This window comes from Aythya marila (assembly GCF_965140915.1).
Source record: "Aythya marila genome assembly, chromosome: 6".
NCBI lineage: Eukaryota > Metazoa > Chordata > Aves > Anseriformes > Anatidae > Aythya > Aythya marila.
The window spans coordinates 9,390,295-9,409,291 of record NC_139047.1 but is presented as its reverse complement, the minus strand read 5'-3'; the positions used below and the strand labels follow the sequence as shown (position 1 = coordinate 9,409,291).

Sequence of the window (18,997 nt, the reverse complement as noted above, 5' to 3'; positions counted from 1 at the left end):
GGCTAGACTTCTACATATAGGAGGCCCCATACTGTGGAACTAACTGCTCTTCAATTGTTCCATTATGACTACACTTACAAGGAAAGATAGTCTTCATTTTAGAGAAATAAATAAATTCATTCTATTTCATGTTTTAAGGCTACCATACATATTATGCCTGAAAGGTAGATTTACTGGAGCTTTTATTACTGGGTACTTAATTTAGGACAGTTTCCTTTCTTAGATCTGAAACAGCACAGCTGAAAGATATACAGTGTGGTTTTAAGAGACTTTTCCAGTATATGTTCTGCTACAGACCGTATCGTCCAAAATTGTAATCTTCCAATAGATGTAGTAATTGAGTAGCATTTTGTTGCTCAGTTTCAGAAGTAGCAGAGTTTGCTTCTCTGGAGGACTATATTTCCTAAGCAAAGTAAGTATTTTTAAGGGTCATTTGTTTTCACCAGAATTGAAAGTGAGATTTCTACATTTCGACTACACAGACAAGTAGCTCCTTACTAGCAGAATAAAGGAACTTACTCCCTAAACAACCAGGGTCCTGTTTTTTACTAACTTATTATACTGACATTTAAACTGTGATCTGAATTCTCTTTAAAAGTTTAAAATATGAATTAGATATGCTCTTGCTTTCTTGTTCCCTCAATGTATTTTGTCTGGATGCAGGAAGAATGTATTTTGAAAAAAGTCTCATCTGATAAATATTGTGTTCATATAGATTCCATGGTACACAAATGGTGATAGCCACATCAATTATATGGCTGAATTCCTAAATTAGGCACAAAAAAAGGAACAACTAAAGAAAATATATTGCGTTCATTAAAGCTTTCCTACTATATGATTCACTTCAATGGCTTTGCCAATTAAAGTAATTGTCATATGCATTCAAACAAAGCATTTGTAGTAAAAGGTCTTGTTAGAAAAATACTGAAAAAGGCTGTTTCATAGATTTGTATAATATATAAATAAATATTGACATGCAACACTTTTTCATAAGATAAAAGAAAATTTGGAGTGGGAGAAACATTTATATTCATGACCATATAAGTTTATGTAATTATGGTTATGTTTATTTAGATATTATACCTGGGCATGCTGTCAAACATACTAAAAATGGCAAGTATGCTTTGGACTCTGAAAAGCAGTGATTTCATCGCTAGTGTGACTCTAGTCAATGAGAGCCAAAATATTTAGTGAGATTCTTGCTTGCCAGCATCTTGCTACTTCAAAAATAAACAGGTTTGAAAATTATGTTGAAAGCCTAGCAGATTATTTATCACTGTTTAGATGTGTATGCATGCCTGGTGAAATAAAACTTCTTCCTGACGTTTAAGCATCATCTAGGTTAAAAAACAAACAAACAAACAAACAAATGTTAATCTTAAACTGGATTGAAACAGTCTGGATGTGTAACACTACTGTGTTTGTCTGTTTCCAACTACTGAAGAAATATTTTAAATTTTATGTATTTATGGAGTTTGCAGTTTGTTAAATCCCATATAATATTTATTTAGCCATAACCTTGAATGTTTATACAGAAGGCTATTCTGGGAAATGCTAATTTTTTTCCGACTAGATGAAATGAATTATATTTATCAGGAATTTAAAGAATAAGAAATGTTTGGCAGACTCTTTTCTCAGATATAAATAAAAGCATTACCCAAGACAACATGCCTAAATTAGGGTATGTTTAAAAGAGGTAAGAAGGAGAATACAGTTATTTATTTAAGACCACATAGATCCTTTCATGTGAAAAGGATACAGAAAGAGGAAGACTAGTGGAAATACTATATGAGAAAATTGTAGATAAGCACATATTGTACCACTAACTGTTTGGCAAGGGCTGAAATTATGGAACAGAACAGTGTGAGAGCTGTGTAACCGTGTAAGTCAATAGATTTATCTGTGAGACAAGAAGGCATTTATGCGTGTGCATGTCCAAAGCATCCAGGGTTCGGTCCTATAAATTGTCAAAGCATGCGAAGCACTTGGCTTCAATGGGATTGATTACTTGTGCTCGTTATGTGACAACATGAGCAAGGGAACATCCAGGGCCTTTGGAATACTCCAGCTGCAAAGCTGCAACAGTAGGCTGGGTCCCTAAATTGAGACAGATTTTGTCTTGTCTTTTTGTATTTGTTGTTCCTAGGCTCCTCCTCCCCTTCCATAAATCAGTCATTGCAAACTTATCATAACATTTTATGCTAAAACCACTTTTTCCTCTTTCCAGTAGCAAGTGTTTTGAGATTGTAAGTATAATGTCCTGCAGGGTCTACCCTGTGAGGAGAGCCAGTAAGTGAGAAAGCTGCGTGCAGATTCATTATTGGGCTGTTTTGCACCACTTTGAGACAAAGCAGTTGCCAAAAACCACTCTGCAAATCCATTTACACCAGGCTGACAGCTAGCTTGCACTGCTGTAGAATGGAACAATCACACATCCTGTAACTGTGGTGCTTAATGACAGAGTTTATGAGCTAAAAACAGACAAGTGCAAGTATATGCCAGTTTAAAAAATGGAAAAATGGTCCATTATAATTGGCCTGTAACTGCAAAATAGCCTGAGCAAGGAAAATACAAGTTTGTTTGGACAGCACATGCATGTTTTCCAGACAATTTAATGTTTCCTTGCAACATCAGTGTGGTCAGTGTGGCTTAAACACAGACCTTGGCCTGGAACATTGGTTGTGGTGCTAATGCTGGGGCTGGCAGTAAACAGCACTGTGGCAGCGAGGTGAGGAAGATCAGGAAACAGGTCAGGATACAGTTATCAAGATATATGTGCTCTTAGCGAGGGTTGCTTCTCTTTACAAATTAAACTGGTATTGCAAATTGTGATTTATCGGAGATTTAGAAAAACATGTGCTGAGGGAATCATGCTGTTTCTGCAATTAAGCTTTAATAAATAATAATAATAATGAGGCTTTACTTTTGAGCCAAGAAAAATCTCCGGAACATAGACTTCTATTCTGTCATCAAGCAAAAGAAAGAGAATCGAATTCCAGAAAACATACATAAATTTTACAGAAGTAAGTAGGCAGTAAAGAAAATAAAATTGGATTAAGCAAAAGACTGAACTATCTTTGTTGCACAAATTTCCAAGTTTTTAGACCAACATGACTGAGTTTTTCCAACAACCATTATTCAGAACTTCAAACAGACTAGCTCTTTTTGTAAGGCACTCTTTATATGAAAGCAACATCTACATTTTTTAAATAGCTGTAATTATAAGAGAAATTATATTTATTGCAGTAAAAGTCAGGTCTCCTTTGGGATGGACTTGGAGTAATGGATGGCTAGGTCTTCTAATTTATCTAAGTCGTGCAGCATTAGAAAAGCAAATTCAACATATTTACACATGAAGATCTGTGGTCATTTTTTAGGGGTCTGACATGATCATACATCAAAGAGACTTGACCTTTGGAGCTCACTGCCTATCTGTCAGCATGAACCAATGCCTGCTTGCCACTCACTTCCTGGGGAGACCACGGAAGGGAGAGTGGCATGAAAAGTACAAGCGAAACATGAAGGGGGAATATAAAAACATTGGAAAGATGAACAGATTTTTTTTTTATTATTATTTAGAAGTATCCATTTTTTTCCCACATCCTTTGATTATATACTTGATAAAGAGTAATGAGTTTGAGTACAGAATTGAAAACATCAATTCTCTTGCTCCTAAATGGAGGTCAGGAAATTAATTCACTCCATGTGTTTGGTTTTAATTCCCTTCTTCCCTATGATCAAATAGATCTTCCTCCCCATAAAATACAGTAGATGGCTATTTACACCCCAGTTATCAGTTACTCCTACAGTTGGCCACCATGGAAAGAGTGCTTGGCTGTGAACCCTTCAATAACTGATACCAGACTTAGACTTCCTCCCTAACGCTCTAGTTTTAAGACAGTATTGTCATGGGACTTGATAGGAAATGATCTCTTGTTTTGCAAAAGGTATATTTTATAATTTGTTTTCAGTACATTCCAAATATTCACCATTTTAGGTCTGCACTACTTAAAATCTTCGTCTTTTTCTTAAACAGAGGCAGAATCAGCGCACAAAACTCTGGTTACCTGTGCTGGCTGTGTTTACTGTTAATGACTAGCAGATATTAAAGGTAACAATTCACAACATTTTATCTGTATTTAACTTGGTAAAAACTTAGATAAATGTACATGTTACTTCCTAAAGATAAGATTTTAAGGTCATTCTTAACTGATGATACATGTTTGTCAGATGTCTGCTACAGGTACAATTGGTTTTCTTAAAACCAAAACCTAGCTAAGTGTAATTCTATCGCTGGCTAAGAAAATAATCAGAACTGTCTGGGAGAAGCAGAAAGCATGTTTTAATTCAAAATTAAATTATAAGTTTTCAAATTATCATTTAAGAGCTACAGAACAGAGGTAATAAATAAACTTACCAAATATAGAGCAGGGATGAATGTTTCTGTAAGGCAGGTGGTAAGCAGCAGCATTACAAGAACCTGGTGTGAGGGACACCCTACTGTAGTTGGAGTTGAAGAGAGCTGCAAGGCTTGACGCCTGCTAGTGTCTAATGGAGGCACCCAAAGAATTGGTGGGGGACAAAGAAAATACCAACTCTAAGGTGTCTATTCTCCTTCTCACTTATTTGCTAGGTGCTGGTGTTGGTGCACAAGATGTTGGTGGGAGATGTACCTTCTCAGATTGTGGGAGATTCCTTCCTCTGTCTGTCTTATCAATAGGGGTGCTTTCATTTTCCTTTCACCCCATACAATCTAACTGACCACAGACAACTATTCACTTCCCTGTACCTTTGCAGTATGATGTGAGGAATTTTTAGGTTCTTTATTTCTAAGCAGACTTACTGACACAGTAATATAGCAGTTCTAATATCCCTTTCCCCTTCTCTTGAGATATATATACATTGGCTTGCAAAAGGGTGTGAGGAGAAGACACTTACTGCCTTATTGTTACAACAATAAGGCAGGTCAACTGTCCTGGCATTCTGAATTAAAAACTGATTAATGAAATTCCCTTGCTCTGTCACGCCTGCATCAAATTCCCTAGAACCTAGGGCAAACTCTAAACTGTCCACATCTGCCATATATATTAGACTATGTATATATAGCATAAGAGCATGCAGCTCAAGACAAATTGGGTTACTTATGTGCCATTTATCATTTCTGCTTAGTTCTGTATTCCTTAGAGATCCCCTTTAAAATGGGAAGAATCTTAGAAATTAATTTATTGTCTTCTGGTAAATTACAAAAGTCTGAAGAACAAACAGACTATGGTATTTTATATTCTCTAGACAGCATCACTTACCATCCCCAGAAATATCATTTCCTCTTCTCTCATTTTCTCTGTTTTCTTGCGCTGGATATATCCACGCCAAACCTGAATTGTAAACAAAACTCTAATGAGATAAATGGGCCTTGTTACAGCTTCCTTTACTGTGGCAGACACAGGAAAAAACAAATAGAGGAAGGAAAGGCACAATATACAATTGAAACTATTACTCTTTAACAGGTTGCCAGCTGCTATATTTTTCTATAAGAATTTCTGAAGTTTGTTATCTCCTCACACTGGCATATCTATCTTCTAATACAACAGCACTAGGATTCAAAAAATGTTTAGACTGAAGATTTAGACTGAATTCCTGTTCTCGTTTGGCTGAATTATCTGAATTATTCATGTGAAAGGACTTTTTCTGGAATTTAGTTGTGATAAACCATTCTCATTTTCTCAAGATATGTGATGAACTCTTTCCCTAGAGACCCCAGGAAAAGGCACTGGATTTCAAGGTGGTGCCAGAAAGAGCAATTGAGGTCATAAAAATCAGAATGGAAAAACAACATGTAGGTTATAAAGTCATCCTGTATTGTCAGTGCAGGACTGTTTGCATTGATCTCACATCTAGGGTTCTGTCTCATTTTTAAAGCGGTTTAAATGATATATTTCACCTTGCTAAACACCCTCAGAGCAATCCATTTAGAATGCTTCCCACCCTACGAGCTCTGTTTCTCCCTACTGCTGTTCTGAATAGAACACTTGCCTCTACCAGAACTGTTGTTACATCAAAGATCTCACCTTTTGAATGCGAGTGGCAGCATCATCTGGGTTTGGACCAGTCTGTACCTGAAGTTTTGTTTGTCTTTTTCTCTTTTCTTCAAGGTACATTTGCTTCATGAATACTGCTCGACGACGACCCTGGCGAGCCCGCTCTGCGACCTGGATCATTTTAACGGCTTCTTCAAATGTCATGGCCTTGACAGGTATCTTCAGTGGCACAGATAAAAATGAAATGTAAAAGCAGAGTGTTTTGTTAATTGCCTAGCTAAGTTAGCAAATGAGACAATCAATTAACCTTTTGTGGAAACTTTCTAAGACAAAACATCCCTGTCACAAACAACAGAGACTCCTCTCTTATGCCACTTTGCAGTATCTTTGAAGTTTGCTGTCTTGAGACACACGTTTTTCTGAGGACCTTAAGGTGAAAGTGAACCTGACATGTTGATGAAGTTTCTATAGCACTCCAGGTAGGTAGATGGTTAGGCTGGGCAGAGCCAAAAGAGTCAATGGAAGATGGAGAGGAGACAGGCTCCAGCCCTGGGGAGCACCCCTGAGAAGCAAAAAACTCCTGATGCTATAGTGGGAAACATGGTTGGCTCTATATAGTTTACGCAGATTGCTAAACTTTATCCATTTGAAAAAAAAGGCATAAAGAACCATGTGGCTTTCTCCTATTAAAGAAAATTCCTTAGGCTATGGAATGTCTTCCTTTATTTTTCCCCTAGTTTCTGAAGAGATGGGTTTCTGGATGTGCTGCTGGGTCTCCAGCTCTTTTGTTGAATGAAAGGACAGGTTTTGAACAGGCACAGGCATGGTCAACCCAGCCCGGGTAGAAGAGGGTCAGGAAAAAAGAAGTCAGAAAAGGGCAGCTGGAGAGAAGGACTCCCCCTTCTCACTCCTGGGGACTCTTGTTAATACCTCATGCTCCCCATGGAAAGGCTGAATGGTTGTCCTTTCCTAACATGAATCCCCCTGTTGGAGACAGTTCACACCTAATGCTTCAATATATACTGTGTGGAGCTCACTATACCACATTTTCAGTAGGGCTTTCTACAATGGAAATACACAGGAGAAGAAACAATCTGCAGAGCAGACTCCTCTGATGAACTCCACAGTTTTGGATGTACACTAAACTGTTTGTCACGGGGCTGCCATGGACACTCAAGAGCACATTTGTCTGCTACACAGCAGGCAGGATTTCCTGAGTGTACATGGCTTGCTATGATGCGTGCGTAAGTGCTGACAACCCTCTAGAAATTACAGCACTGACTGAACTGGAAGCATAGCACTGGGCACAGGACTGAAACTGTGTTCATAGGAGATAGTTTATTCATGTTTATCGATTCCTGTGTGTCTCTTGTGGCATCCCGGCAAGGGTCCTGCCGGGGCCTGGTGCTCCCAGGTGAGCTGGCTGCACACAAGATAGTCTCATCTGTAATGGATGCCATGCTGAAAAGGGATGAGAGCTCAGCTGTGGGAAACAAAAAGGCTCCAGGATGTAATGTGCTGAAACAGAGGATTTCCACAGACCAACACTAGACTATTAGAAAGTGCAGAGAATATACCCAGAAATTTACTGCGGAGGCCGGGGGGACCACAGCTGCCCATTAAAGTAATCTAGCAGGGAGACTGCTCTCTGCCTCTGCAGACTGTCTCGTTCTGTCCCTGGGAACCTTCCCTCGGTTGCTTTGTGGGATCAATACTACCACGTAACGCAGCAGGGAGGCAGATTTCCCCCAACGGCACAATTACTGTGGAGAATTCAGTGGTTGGGGCAGTGCAGCAGTTTGACTAAGTGGCCTGATCAGGACTGTCTCTTACAGCTACAAAGTCGATGAATCTCAGTCGCCAGACTTGTAAGCACAGTTGTTTATTTCAGGAGGTTAGAGGACTGCTTGCAGGCAGTGCGCCATTTCCAAGAGGTCAAAAGTATATCAAATCCAGAACAGTCTTCACTGGAGCACTCATGTACTTCTCCGTAATGACTTTTGCTCTGCCAAAACTCAATTTTCTACTCCTCCTAGCAGCTGCAGCTCGATAGCTGTACAGAAGAGACTGCAGTCATTGTTCAGAGGTTATAAACAACTGAATACTAACAGTTGCGCTGACCTGAACTCTGCGTTTTGCCTGTTCCAGCCAGGAATCCTGGTTCAGTAAAACTTAAGCCCAGCTTGATTTCAGTAGGACGAATTATGTGATGAGAATTAGCTAGGTAAATAAAGCACCTACTAAACTTGGCCAAAGTACTGCCCTTTCGCTGACACTCACACACATAAAGCAGAGTCGACTCGTTTCTTGAATCTTAGACCCAAGATGTGACTGGGTATTACTACACAGGAAAATTTAAGGTTACTTTTTACGTGTGTCTTATCTGTAAGCAGACTTTTACTTCCGAACTACTATAAAAATACTTTTCACTTCAGTGGCTTATGTGCTCAGACATGCGTGGCTATAAACTAAAAAAGTTAAGCATGTTATTGTGCAAATACATGGGATGCTTACCTGTGTTTGCAATCCAGCATCACATAAAATCTCATCAAGCATTTTCTCTCTCTGCTGCAAGACTTCCAGGTTTTCTTTAATGAAATACCTTGGGATAGGTATTTCTATGTCTTCCTAGGGGAAGAAATAGTCATGAGATGCTTTTTTAGAACTGCATTAAAATCACATTACTTATTAATTGAACACCTTTACAAAGCAATTAAATTGGACTGAGATTATTGAATTTTTTTGGAGTGTTAGGGAATTTGACCTCTGTAACAGCTGCCGAGCTGTTACTTCGCAATTACTTAAGACCTAATTCAACAACAACAAATAAATCAACCCAGTTTCTGAACCATGGCAGCCCAGAAATCTTTCTTTTTATAATGGCTCAATTATATTATGAAACTGTTGAAACATTTGGCATGGTTGCCAGTAATTTAAACATGATTTCCACTAAATTGAATACCTCTGGCTGTGTGATCATCCCACTTCTTTTTTAATCAACATGAAAAATAGATCGGTTCTCTTGCATTTTTTGGAACCATTACAAAGAACCAAAGCACAGAATTCTGTTTGTCTACAGGTATTTCTGCACTGTCTGTGACTGTGATATCTCAGTCAATTCTCAAAATCAGGCTCAATTAGAAGTGGCTGTCTATTCATTTCCATCATTAAAAAGATGTAACTGATACACTTTTCTGCCAATTTGGCTCCTGTAGAATTTCACAGTTGAGAAATGAAAGAAGTGACAGACAGGCAGGTAGACAAAAAACACCCTAGACACTAAGATGCTGCAGAGCAGCATCACCTGATCTTTGTATTGTATTGAAGGCTAGAGACAATTCTTCAGAAATAGTTACTGCCAAGTATAGTTCTTTGGGGATGGAGGGCAAGACCTATATTTAATAGGTCTGGTTCATACTGGTGCCGTTTTCCCTATGCAGTATTTCAGGAACATCCAGACATCTGAAGCAAATGATTCACCCTGAAGGACAGAAGAAGGGATGAGGGGAAACAGGCAGTTATCCTGCCGCGCTACTACTCATCAGGAGTTGCAAAATCAAGTTCCACAATAATGTCCCCAGGTCCTTTTGCCCAGAGAGACTGACAGGTACAAGACTTGATGTTGCACTACTACTGATCTTCTGGGGGAACTGGTGGGCTTTGACCTGCTCAGGCCAGACCTCTGACTTGATCCTCTGCAGCCTCAATGCCAGCTCTGCTGTGGACAGATACAGTGAGCAAAAGCAGGAGAACCGTGCTGATTGCGAAGGACAGTGAAAGCTCCTGGGCACGGGGTAAATGTGCTGCTTGCAAACTCGATGGTTTTCCAATTCCTAGAGCAAGAGTTTGCCAGGAAGGTTATGGGCAATGAAAACAGCTCCTGCAAACTGCCAACTTACCCATTTCATTACTAATAACCACCTCTGCACACTGTGCAGAACTGGGCATCCCTATTATGGTAGCACAAGAAAGCCTCCAAGTAGGATTGTGCTTATCTCTATTGATTTTATCAATGCAGAGGTCTGGTCTGCTGAAGTTTCTAAATATTTGTCTTGTTAAGGTCCCTGTTTGCATTTTCTAGCATTTCAACTGTTGATGGAAATGATTATATATTGTATGTTAAGAGTGCAAATTGCTCTAGGAAGGGATTAAAAATCCATCTGGCTTTAGGTACGAGAAATCAAGTGGTTTGTCTGGACACCCCCGCATAGGATGGGACGGCTGTTACACTGCCAGGTAGCAGTGCAAGGCAGTCAGTGCAGGGTTGATGAGTATCTCTGGTATCTAACCTGGGCCTTAATCACCAGTAATTCTGGACTGTGACTTTTACTGACTGGAAAGATGAGATCAAAGCCATAACACTGGGGCTGGCAGAGGTGGGGAGTAGAGACTACTCTTCTTAATAATCTCTTTTTGGGGCCCAACACTGAAAGGTTAGGCTTGCAATGTTTATCCTCAAGTCAAATTGACAGCTTCCTAGCCACTCCCAGCTCCACATGGGATTTGTGTATCCAAATACCTTTACAATTACCCTAATAAATGGAGTCACTGAGTGTTGGAAGGCAACCATAAAAAAACATGAGACACAGAACTAGAGAAAGATGAAACTTCACCCCAGCTGGCCTCAGTAATGCAGCAAAAAGTAGAGGAAGCACTCTGCAACATCAGCCATGAGGTATGAAATGAGAGTTAGCATCTCTGTTCTGCTCTCTGCTGATAACCATGTTGGTTTTTAGCCCATAATAATATGTTGAAAGAAAGAACTAGAGACAGCCTTTCTGGAAATGTTCTTTAAGAATTTTAAGTTATTTTTTAAGTTCTGGCCAATGATTTTGTTTTGGAACCAAGAATATGTGATTATAAGAAAATTTAATCAGGTCTGTATTTCTATCTACTGTGGAAAACAATGTGTTTTTTGAAAAAGTCCAAAAATTCTTCGGGGCTTTTTTTTCTATTTTTGTAGTAGGAAGCTATTTCAGGCCTTCTTCAATTTAAGGTGTGGCTCAGGAATTTGAATTTATGCTTGTTTTTTACTAGATGTGAGGCATTACTTTTCAGGCTTGCCAACTTTTTCCTGCAGGTGGATTTACTGATAAGTCATAAAAACAGCAATCCTTAGTGATTTCAAAATATGATTTGAAGGATCAGTTTCCCCAGAGGTGTGTTTGTATCCCCAGTATGCCTTCTCATATTTTAAAATAATTCTCTGTTATGATTAAAAGAGAAGGTAAATAGTTGGTTGAAATTCTTGGCAATTACTTCCTAAATTTGCGGAATGAAATACACATGCAATTGCAAACAGTAATATGTCTGCAAATCTCGAAATAATTCCCTAATGATATTAGGCAATTTATCTCGTGTTGTAGCTGAGATCCAGAAAACTGAAGTAACTTCAGTTTCGACTTTTTTCTTCAGCAAAGCTGTTACCAGCGGTACCTAAATTTGACAATAGGTGGAGCTGTCTGCGAGAGAAGTAGCTATCCTTTAACAGCTCGTTTTTCATCCTGCTTTTAAAGCACAACTTCCAGACTTTGCCTTATTGTCAGACTCATTTGGTTTAGCAGGCTGTATGTCGGGGCTACTTCTAGCTCAGGCAGTCCTGAATCCTGGATGTTGAAGATGCTCCCAGCTCCTGCCTCCTTTACAGTAAGAACCTGGTTTCAGATCTCTCATTCTAGTACTCATTTTAGAAGTCCAATGTACTACAAAGTACTGGGACAAATTATGCAACTTTTAGCACTACCTGTAGCTTCTGGAAGAGGCCTGGGACCAGGCTGCTTCAGAGTGAAGCAAAGGGCAGACTGAAACAGACTGTACCTTAGTTATCAATTGTCCTTTTCTGTCTAATCCCACTGTAAAATCAGGTAGAGTCATTTTCGTTGTTCACGCCGAAGCTGTCTAAGCTAATATGACTTCATGTTAGGATACGTGTAAGAGCAAGACCTCCAGAGCCTGTGCTGCTACTGATAAGCACAAATACAACATACTGATCAGGCAGACCAACTTAAAATCTTGCTCCAGTACATAAAGTTCATCACAGACTGAATGCACTCTGATCCTTAATAACCACGCCATAATTACTGATTACTGTACACTACTGAACATCCAAGAAGCTAAATCACTCGGTGCAACTTCATAGACAGCGAGTAAATGAGACTCTCCTTCAAATACAGGGTAGGCAGGGTTCCTGTGGAATTGCTCAGTACAGAGGTAGACCTACCGGGAGAAGCTTTAGATCTTCTAGGATGTTATCGATGTAATGAAACTCGGAGTTCTCCAGCGCCACCATCTCCTTCTTCATCTCCAGGATGCGGCCAATCACGCCATCTAGCACTTGCCGGATCGCTGCCCGTTTCTGCTGGTGAACAAGTCCATCGTGCGCCTCCTCCAAGTTGCGGAAGATCTGCATGTATTTGATGTAGGAAGAAGCTAACATCTTGAACACTTTCACGCGGTCCTTCTCTGGCTGGAGGAACTGTTCTCTCTCCATCTGGAGCTGGATGTCGAGGTCTTTCTGGGCATCTGTCCATATCTTGTTGTAAGTGCTGATTGAAAAAAGGAGACTGTCTTAGTCTGACATAGCAGCAAGAGCCAGCACGCAATGATATCAGGACTCTATGAGCATGGGTTTCTCCAAAAAGGAAGTTTGGAAATGCAAGCCATTGTATTTCCGAGGAGATTTTAACTGCAGTTAATTTTCAAAATCACTAGCAAAATTACTCTGTTTGTTTGTTTTAAAAATAGGCATCTTACATTATTTTTTTATTAGTGAAACTTCAAATATTAAAAAAATTTGACTTCATCCTTACCATCCACTTTAAGCTACGACCCTGACAGGGCAGTCAGTGAGTTTCATTCAACTGTGCTAAGTGAGAGGATGATTTCATAGAAAAGGTGTCTCTCCCTAAGTCCTTAGAATAGGGAAAATTCTATTTTAGGTCTCTCCACATTTGGGATGAGGACTACTTGATGTTGCTAAAGGGTGTGCTGCCTTCCTGGTTGCTCTGAGTTAATTTTAGGGTGAGGACTGTATTGGTGCCAATGCTACCCTGTGGCTGTGTGTGCTATTTCAGAAGTGAAGGGAGGAAAAGAATTAACTTATTTTCTGTGGAAGCAGTTGTTGCACTTCAAGCAATTGCTATGTGTCTGGTCCAGTGGCCAGGGAGCTATGTGACATGGAAGATGTCGCCTAAGGCCAGCTTCATTTCCAGAAGCCATAATGCTTTTTACCTGGGAACTTCTGCACTTTATGGTGTGAATAGGCTGAGCTCTGCTGGGCAGGTTGTCAGTGGCTTTGCACAGTAAGGTAGACCAATGCTGAATAAAGAAATGAACTCTGGGCAATGACTTGCTCAGAGAAGAGCCCAAACCGCAGGCTTGTCAACCCTGCCAAGAAAGGTGAGCACAACAAACCGCTCCGTCTCCACTAAACAAATTTCAGAGCAGACTTCTTGCTGATCCATGCAGCACCGAGGGTACACTTGGGTGTTAATTCTGAAAAGAGAGCCGGGCTGCTGCTAACTTCGCTTGTGCTTGATACTAAACACCTAGGCAGGAGCTCTGTCAGCTGCCCTTATTACTTCTGGTATCGGAGTACAGGCTGACCACAGTCAGACACTACCAAGTGGCAGGACGCTGCCCCAGCCCGATCCCAGCAGGATGCTGCCAGGGCTGCTGAGACTCACCCCAGCACTCACCCAAACCCCCTAACAATCTAAACTCTGCCATTGAATGTGCTCCATTAACTTTTTAAGTGCATATTATGCTTTTCAGCTGACCTGGGTTTCTGCAGGATGCAGCTGGACTTGCTTTTCCTACTGCCTCTGCAGCCCACCCAGGTCTTTCCCCTTCCTTTTTTCCTCCCTCATTTACATCCCATTACATGAGCTGAATCACTCAATTGCAGTAATTAACCCAGGTGCAGGAGATAAACAAAATAAAACCAGCAAAGGGGACAAAGATGGCCCTAAACAAGGCCCTTAGGTTTGACCTGGTGGTTTGGCCAGCTGATCAATGGGATTTTTGTGCGCTTACTCTGAAGCCAGCCCATGGAAGAACATAAACCGATGAGATTCATCAGCACAGAAGGGAACAACGTGGTATTGTACTCGCTTAGTTTTTGCCTACCTATGGATGATTTGATAGTGGGGAGATTATAAATCTTCAGGGAAGTCCGTGGGCTGTCTCCATAGCTATATGGCTGATTTATGAAGGGTGGTGTCTTTGGGCTAGAGAGTTTCTAGCACAGGTTACTGCATGAAGACACCAGGATATACCCAAACATGAACTAGCTCCACAATCGTCCCCTCTGGTTTACAAAAAACCTCTTTCTCTCTCCTCTAACTGAGGAACGTCAAGTGATTCCCCCTGCTGAGCCAGCTAATATCCAGTTTCTTTTTCTATTTTGAATGACTTTTTTTAGGGCAGAGAGGGAAGAAGCGCTCTAATCCTTTGGAGTACGTTAATGTAAGGCTGCGCAAACGGGATGTAATTGTTTCCATAAAGTATTAGTTTATCAGATCGGCACTGGGATGATTGCAAACACGTTGCTGTGGGTCTAATGCTAAGATTATGGATATTATGGTATGGTTGGAGCTCTTGCAGCACTGATGTCCTGCGTAAGTGAGGGCAGAAGAGGGGTCAGACTCAGAAATGAAGCACTGCGGTGGACCCCCTGAATTTCCAGCTGTGGGAGGCTGGTGGCTGCCTGCTGCAAGAAGGGTGCCCAACATCTCTGTCCCTAGAGCTTTTGGGGTTGTGAGCTGGGTGGCTGGGAATTGCAGGCACTTGATAGCTGGGCAGTGTCAGCAGAAGGACGATTTGAGTGTCTCTTGGGATCCCCTTGATTTATAAACTAGAGGACATGTGCATTGCTATTTGCTTCCTTTCCCCAAATCTGGATTTAAATAATTATTTGGGCGTTTCCTAGTGTCCAGATAAGAGCACTTCTGGGTAGTTTGAAGGATATGTGCTTGGTGTTTATAGCCCTTGCTGGAGGACTTGGCTCTTGAGGAGTTGTTTAGGTTTGGGGAAGAAGTGACCACAGAGAGTGTGCATCTCACTGCCCCTGAACACAGTCACCCTCTGCTTAGGGACTAATGTGTTCAGGGGAAGCAATGCACGTCCTCAAGATGCTGTGTTAAAAGCAAGGGATGGCACTGACCCTCCTTGCCTCTTAATCAGACAGCATGCAACCCCAAATTCTATTTGGATTTTTCCCAATTTGCTCAGTGTCCCACTGTGTTAAGCTGCAAACTCCCTCCAATTGCTTCCACGTGCTGAAGGGGGAATGTAGGACAGCCTCGAGTGCTCCTTATTTACTGCTGCTGGTTTGCCTGGTAGGTTCGTTCCCACTCCGTAATGGCCGGGTTGTGAGCTACGCACGTGCCTGAGGACGATATTGCACCAGAGATGGATTAGAGCATCCGACTAGCCTGCTAGTGCTGGTAAGCTGCAGGACTGAATGTAATTTCCCTTCTCGAGGCATAAGCTTATCAAAACCTGGGAAAGAAGGAAGTCAGTTTCTTGATCTCTGCAGACAGTCTGTGTATAAATGATGCTGCAAATTAATTGTCATAGCAACTACAAATAGGAGTGTTATGGGAAAAATAAGCAACGCTGTAATGGGACGAGGGGAAAAAACACATTAAGTGACTTAACTCCAGAGCCCCCAGAGCAATTTCTGGCAGCTTACAGCGGGGAGGGAAGGTCAGGGCTTGCCTCCTCACCAGCATCCCTTCTTTTCACTCCCACGAAGTGGAAGCAGAGCCTAGTACAAGTGTGTAAGAAGACTCTTGCCTTCACATGACTTCCAGCTTCAACTTCATTTTATTGCTCCTGATCTGCTTATTTTGAGTGAAATTTAGACACATGATTTTCTGCTGAAGTTATAAAGAGACGATTAAAATCCTGCCAGGTCACACATTGCCTCATTTTTTAATAATCCAGGGCCTTTTAGCTTTACATGTTTGTTTGACCCATCTCTTCTTACACTTAGAGAAATCTGTTGGTTTTCAGTACAGCTGAGATTAGCCTGCCTACTTGTGTTGAACTGGCTTTGAGACTTAAGCACACCCTTCTTGGAAGGATTTGTGCTGAGTATGCAAACTGTCCCTCAGACCACTCTTGAGCCAGGAGTGGAATCTGGCATCAGTGGGGTTGCTTTTGTTTCTTTTCTTTTTTTTTTTCTTCCAAATTGTCTCTTTTATTTGGCAGCCAAAGGGAACGCTTTCTGCTCTTCCAGGCTGTGGCACAGTTTGTGCTCCAAGCTACGCCAGGCTGGATTCACACACAGTCTGATGAACCCAGGCTGTCTTGATGCCTGGCTTTTCTGGAGTGTCCTCTGAGGGCAGAAGTACCTCAAGCTCCCACACTCCAATCGTGGAAATGCACAGCATTTTCTGATGTGAAGAGGTGGAAGTGAAAACTGCGCTCTGAACTGGTGCGGCTCTCTTTAGCCACCTAGTGTAGAAACTCCCTTGTCTGGTTACGAGTGTTGTGGTGTGTATTGCAAAATATACGGTGTGAACCAAGGCAGCAGAGGCTGTATGTGGAGTCACGGTGTCCGTGCAGGGCTGCAGGCGACCGAGGCGTGGGCTGAGCGACAAGGAAGCGTGCGCAGGGTCCTTGGGTCTCCTCTGGGTGCTTGACAGGTCAGCCATTGTGCTAAGCCCTGGGCAAACAGGAGGCAGGGAAACCCAGCCCTGCAGCGTTTGTGAAAATAAAGGAATAGGAGACAAAGGTTGGAGGAAAAAGCGAGGCCCCGAGAGGAAGAGGGGCTTGCAAAAAAGCTGCTGCCTTGCTTTTCTCTTCTGAAAAAGCACCAGGCTTGGGCTGGCTGCTGGATTATTCACGTCAGCAGAGTACCTGTTCCCTCACAACAGCCTGCTCGAGCATTGCGTAGTGATTGCTGGGCTAAACTTATTATAGGACAGAAACAGATCAGCGGGGACTGTAAGAAGGAGAAAGAAATGGCCTTAAACATTGTCTGAATCAGTTCCTGCTTTAAAAGCCTTTCGCTTATGGTCTGGAGCAGTGAGGGCTTGCCACTCGGTCAGGCCTGCCTGCCTTGCTCCTAGTATAACAATAGCCTTGTAATTATGCCAAACTGTTTAGCTGGTGGCTAACGCAAGGCTGCTAGATGACTTCCCTCTTTGCTCTAGCTGCGATGTTTTACAGTTTGAAGTATTTGAGGAAACTGAAGGATAAACCTCAACAGGCTTCAGTTGTGAGTGGGGAAGAAAACATACACAGCACGAACAGCTCTGCACTTCTGTCATCTCCAGTTCCAGTCTTTGGTACTCAAACAATGATGTGATGAGGGGATAAAAGATTTTTGTAGCATAAACATAATAGGAAGTCTTCCTATTCGTCATAGGAAACCACCTCCAGTTGCATGCACGAAGGACAAACGCTCTGAGTGCCTCTCTACTGTTGTCAGGCTTTTTGCTCATTTAAACTTCACGCTGCCTGCTCAGTTTCTTGAAGACTGTAGCCTCGTCTTTCAGTTGCTTTCTGGCACGAGTGCTGCTGGGATAGATCTGCTGACAATGCTTTTTCCCAAAGGAGGAAAGGTATGAGTAACACACGAGGTCTTTCCCTACCTGCTCATTAAGGGAGGCACGGGAGAGATGCAGCCTCGAGTCTTGGTTGTGATCATTCTGATTCTGTCTCTGTTTTCCTCTGTTAATACAAGGAGGATGACACTGATGCTTGCCAGGGGTGGAAAAAGGGGTGAAGATGAATCCGTCTGGGAGATGTATTGGCGAGAACATGATAAGAATGCCCAGGAGGGAGCTAATAATTGTGGTGTTTGGATGGAATTTGAAGAATATGGCCTGGGGCCACGTGCTGGATGAGGGGATAAAAAAGAAACATTCAACAACAGCCCAATCACCGCGTGAGGCTTGGGCCTCACGGGAAGAAAGCAGGACATGATCACAAAATATGGAACTACATCATAGTGCAGCCACGTAACGCAGGGGGAGAGAAGGGGAGGAGAAGTCACTCTGACATTTTCTTACGTTTTCAGTGCTTGGTTTTGCAGCCTTCATTTTCTTTAACTGAGCTTTGGGGATGTAACATAAAATATACAGCTCTCCTTTGGTCGCTTTTGTCAGAAGCAGAAGGGGAAACGCTAGAGATCTTGTCTTAGATTAATATTTAACCATTGACTTTATGTAAGTTCTGCTTGTGATACGAGATTAAGTTTTAAAGCTTTTGGATTGTTTAAAGCTCCTTGGTGGCAGTGGCAAATGTCTTGCAGCTGATTAAAACCTGGTACAAATGGCAGCAGTGCCAAGACTCAGCTCTGAACATGTCTGGACTGGGGCTGTAAGGGTGAGTTAAGAAATTACCGGTCCAGATCCTACAGGTCAAGTAAATGGTAAGCGAATTCATAAAAGAGGAGGAAACGCAGCAGGAAAACAAATGCAATAACATCTACGCAAATCTCCTGCTCAATGTCTGGAACAAAATGTACATCTGTATGCAAATGCTGGGGCTTGAGCACTTGAGGAAGTGGGATACATCGAGCACCTCTTAATCAACTTCACAGCAAATGTAATGGGCGTGCTTCCTCGTGAGCGCTACCAACTGTCCTTAGAAAATGTCGAGCGTGTCTGGACACGCCAACTTTTCTTTTGGCCGGCTGCTGGAGCTTATTGGCCCCACAGGGATGTAGCTGAGCTCTTTGAGTGTCCTGCCTACAACCCAAAAAAAGACACAAAGCTTACTACAGCAGGGAACAACATGCTTCCACCAGCTGCAGAACACACCTCTGTGAAAACCACAGGGCCTTGAAGATCGTCAGCACTTACATGGATGAAAAATGCTGAAACCCTCAACAAGTAGGCTGTGTGCAGCATGATGCTGCGCTGCACTGCTGCCAATCCCACTGCTTGGAGATGCAGTGCATGCGAGGCAGCTGCCCTGTGTGCACAGTTAGTAACTCTGGCACG

At 41.9% G+C, this 18,997-nt stretch overlaps 1 protein-coding gene across 1 annotated transcript in view; it reads right to left on the bottom strand.

Annotated features, from left to right (window-relative positions):
- Positions 1-16,699, bottom strand: part of DRC11 (dynein regulatory complex subunit 11) — a gene marked incomplete at both ends in the record, with an annotated part of 98,838 nt that extends 82,139 nt beyond the window's left edge. The window contains 5 exons of the mRNA XM_082763216.1: positions 5,304-5,375; positions 6,069-6,257; positions 8,553-8,666; positions 12,259-12,583; positions 16,311-16,699. Of these exons, the coding sequence (XP_082619342.1) occupies positions 5,304-5,375; positions 6,069-6,257; positions 8,553-8,666; positions 12,259-12,583; positions 16,311-16,699 (1,089 nt within the window). The remainder of the gene's footprint in view (positions 1-5,303; positions 5,376-6,068; positions 6,258-8,552; positions 8,667-12,258; positions 12,584-16,310) is intronic.
- Positions 16,700-18,997: the final 2,298 nt, after the last annotated feature.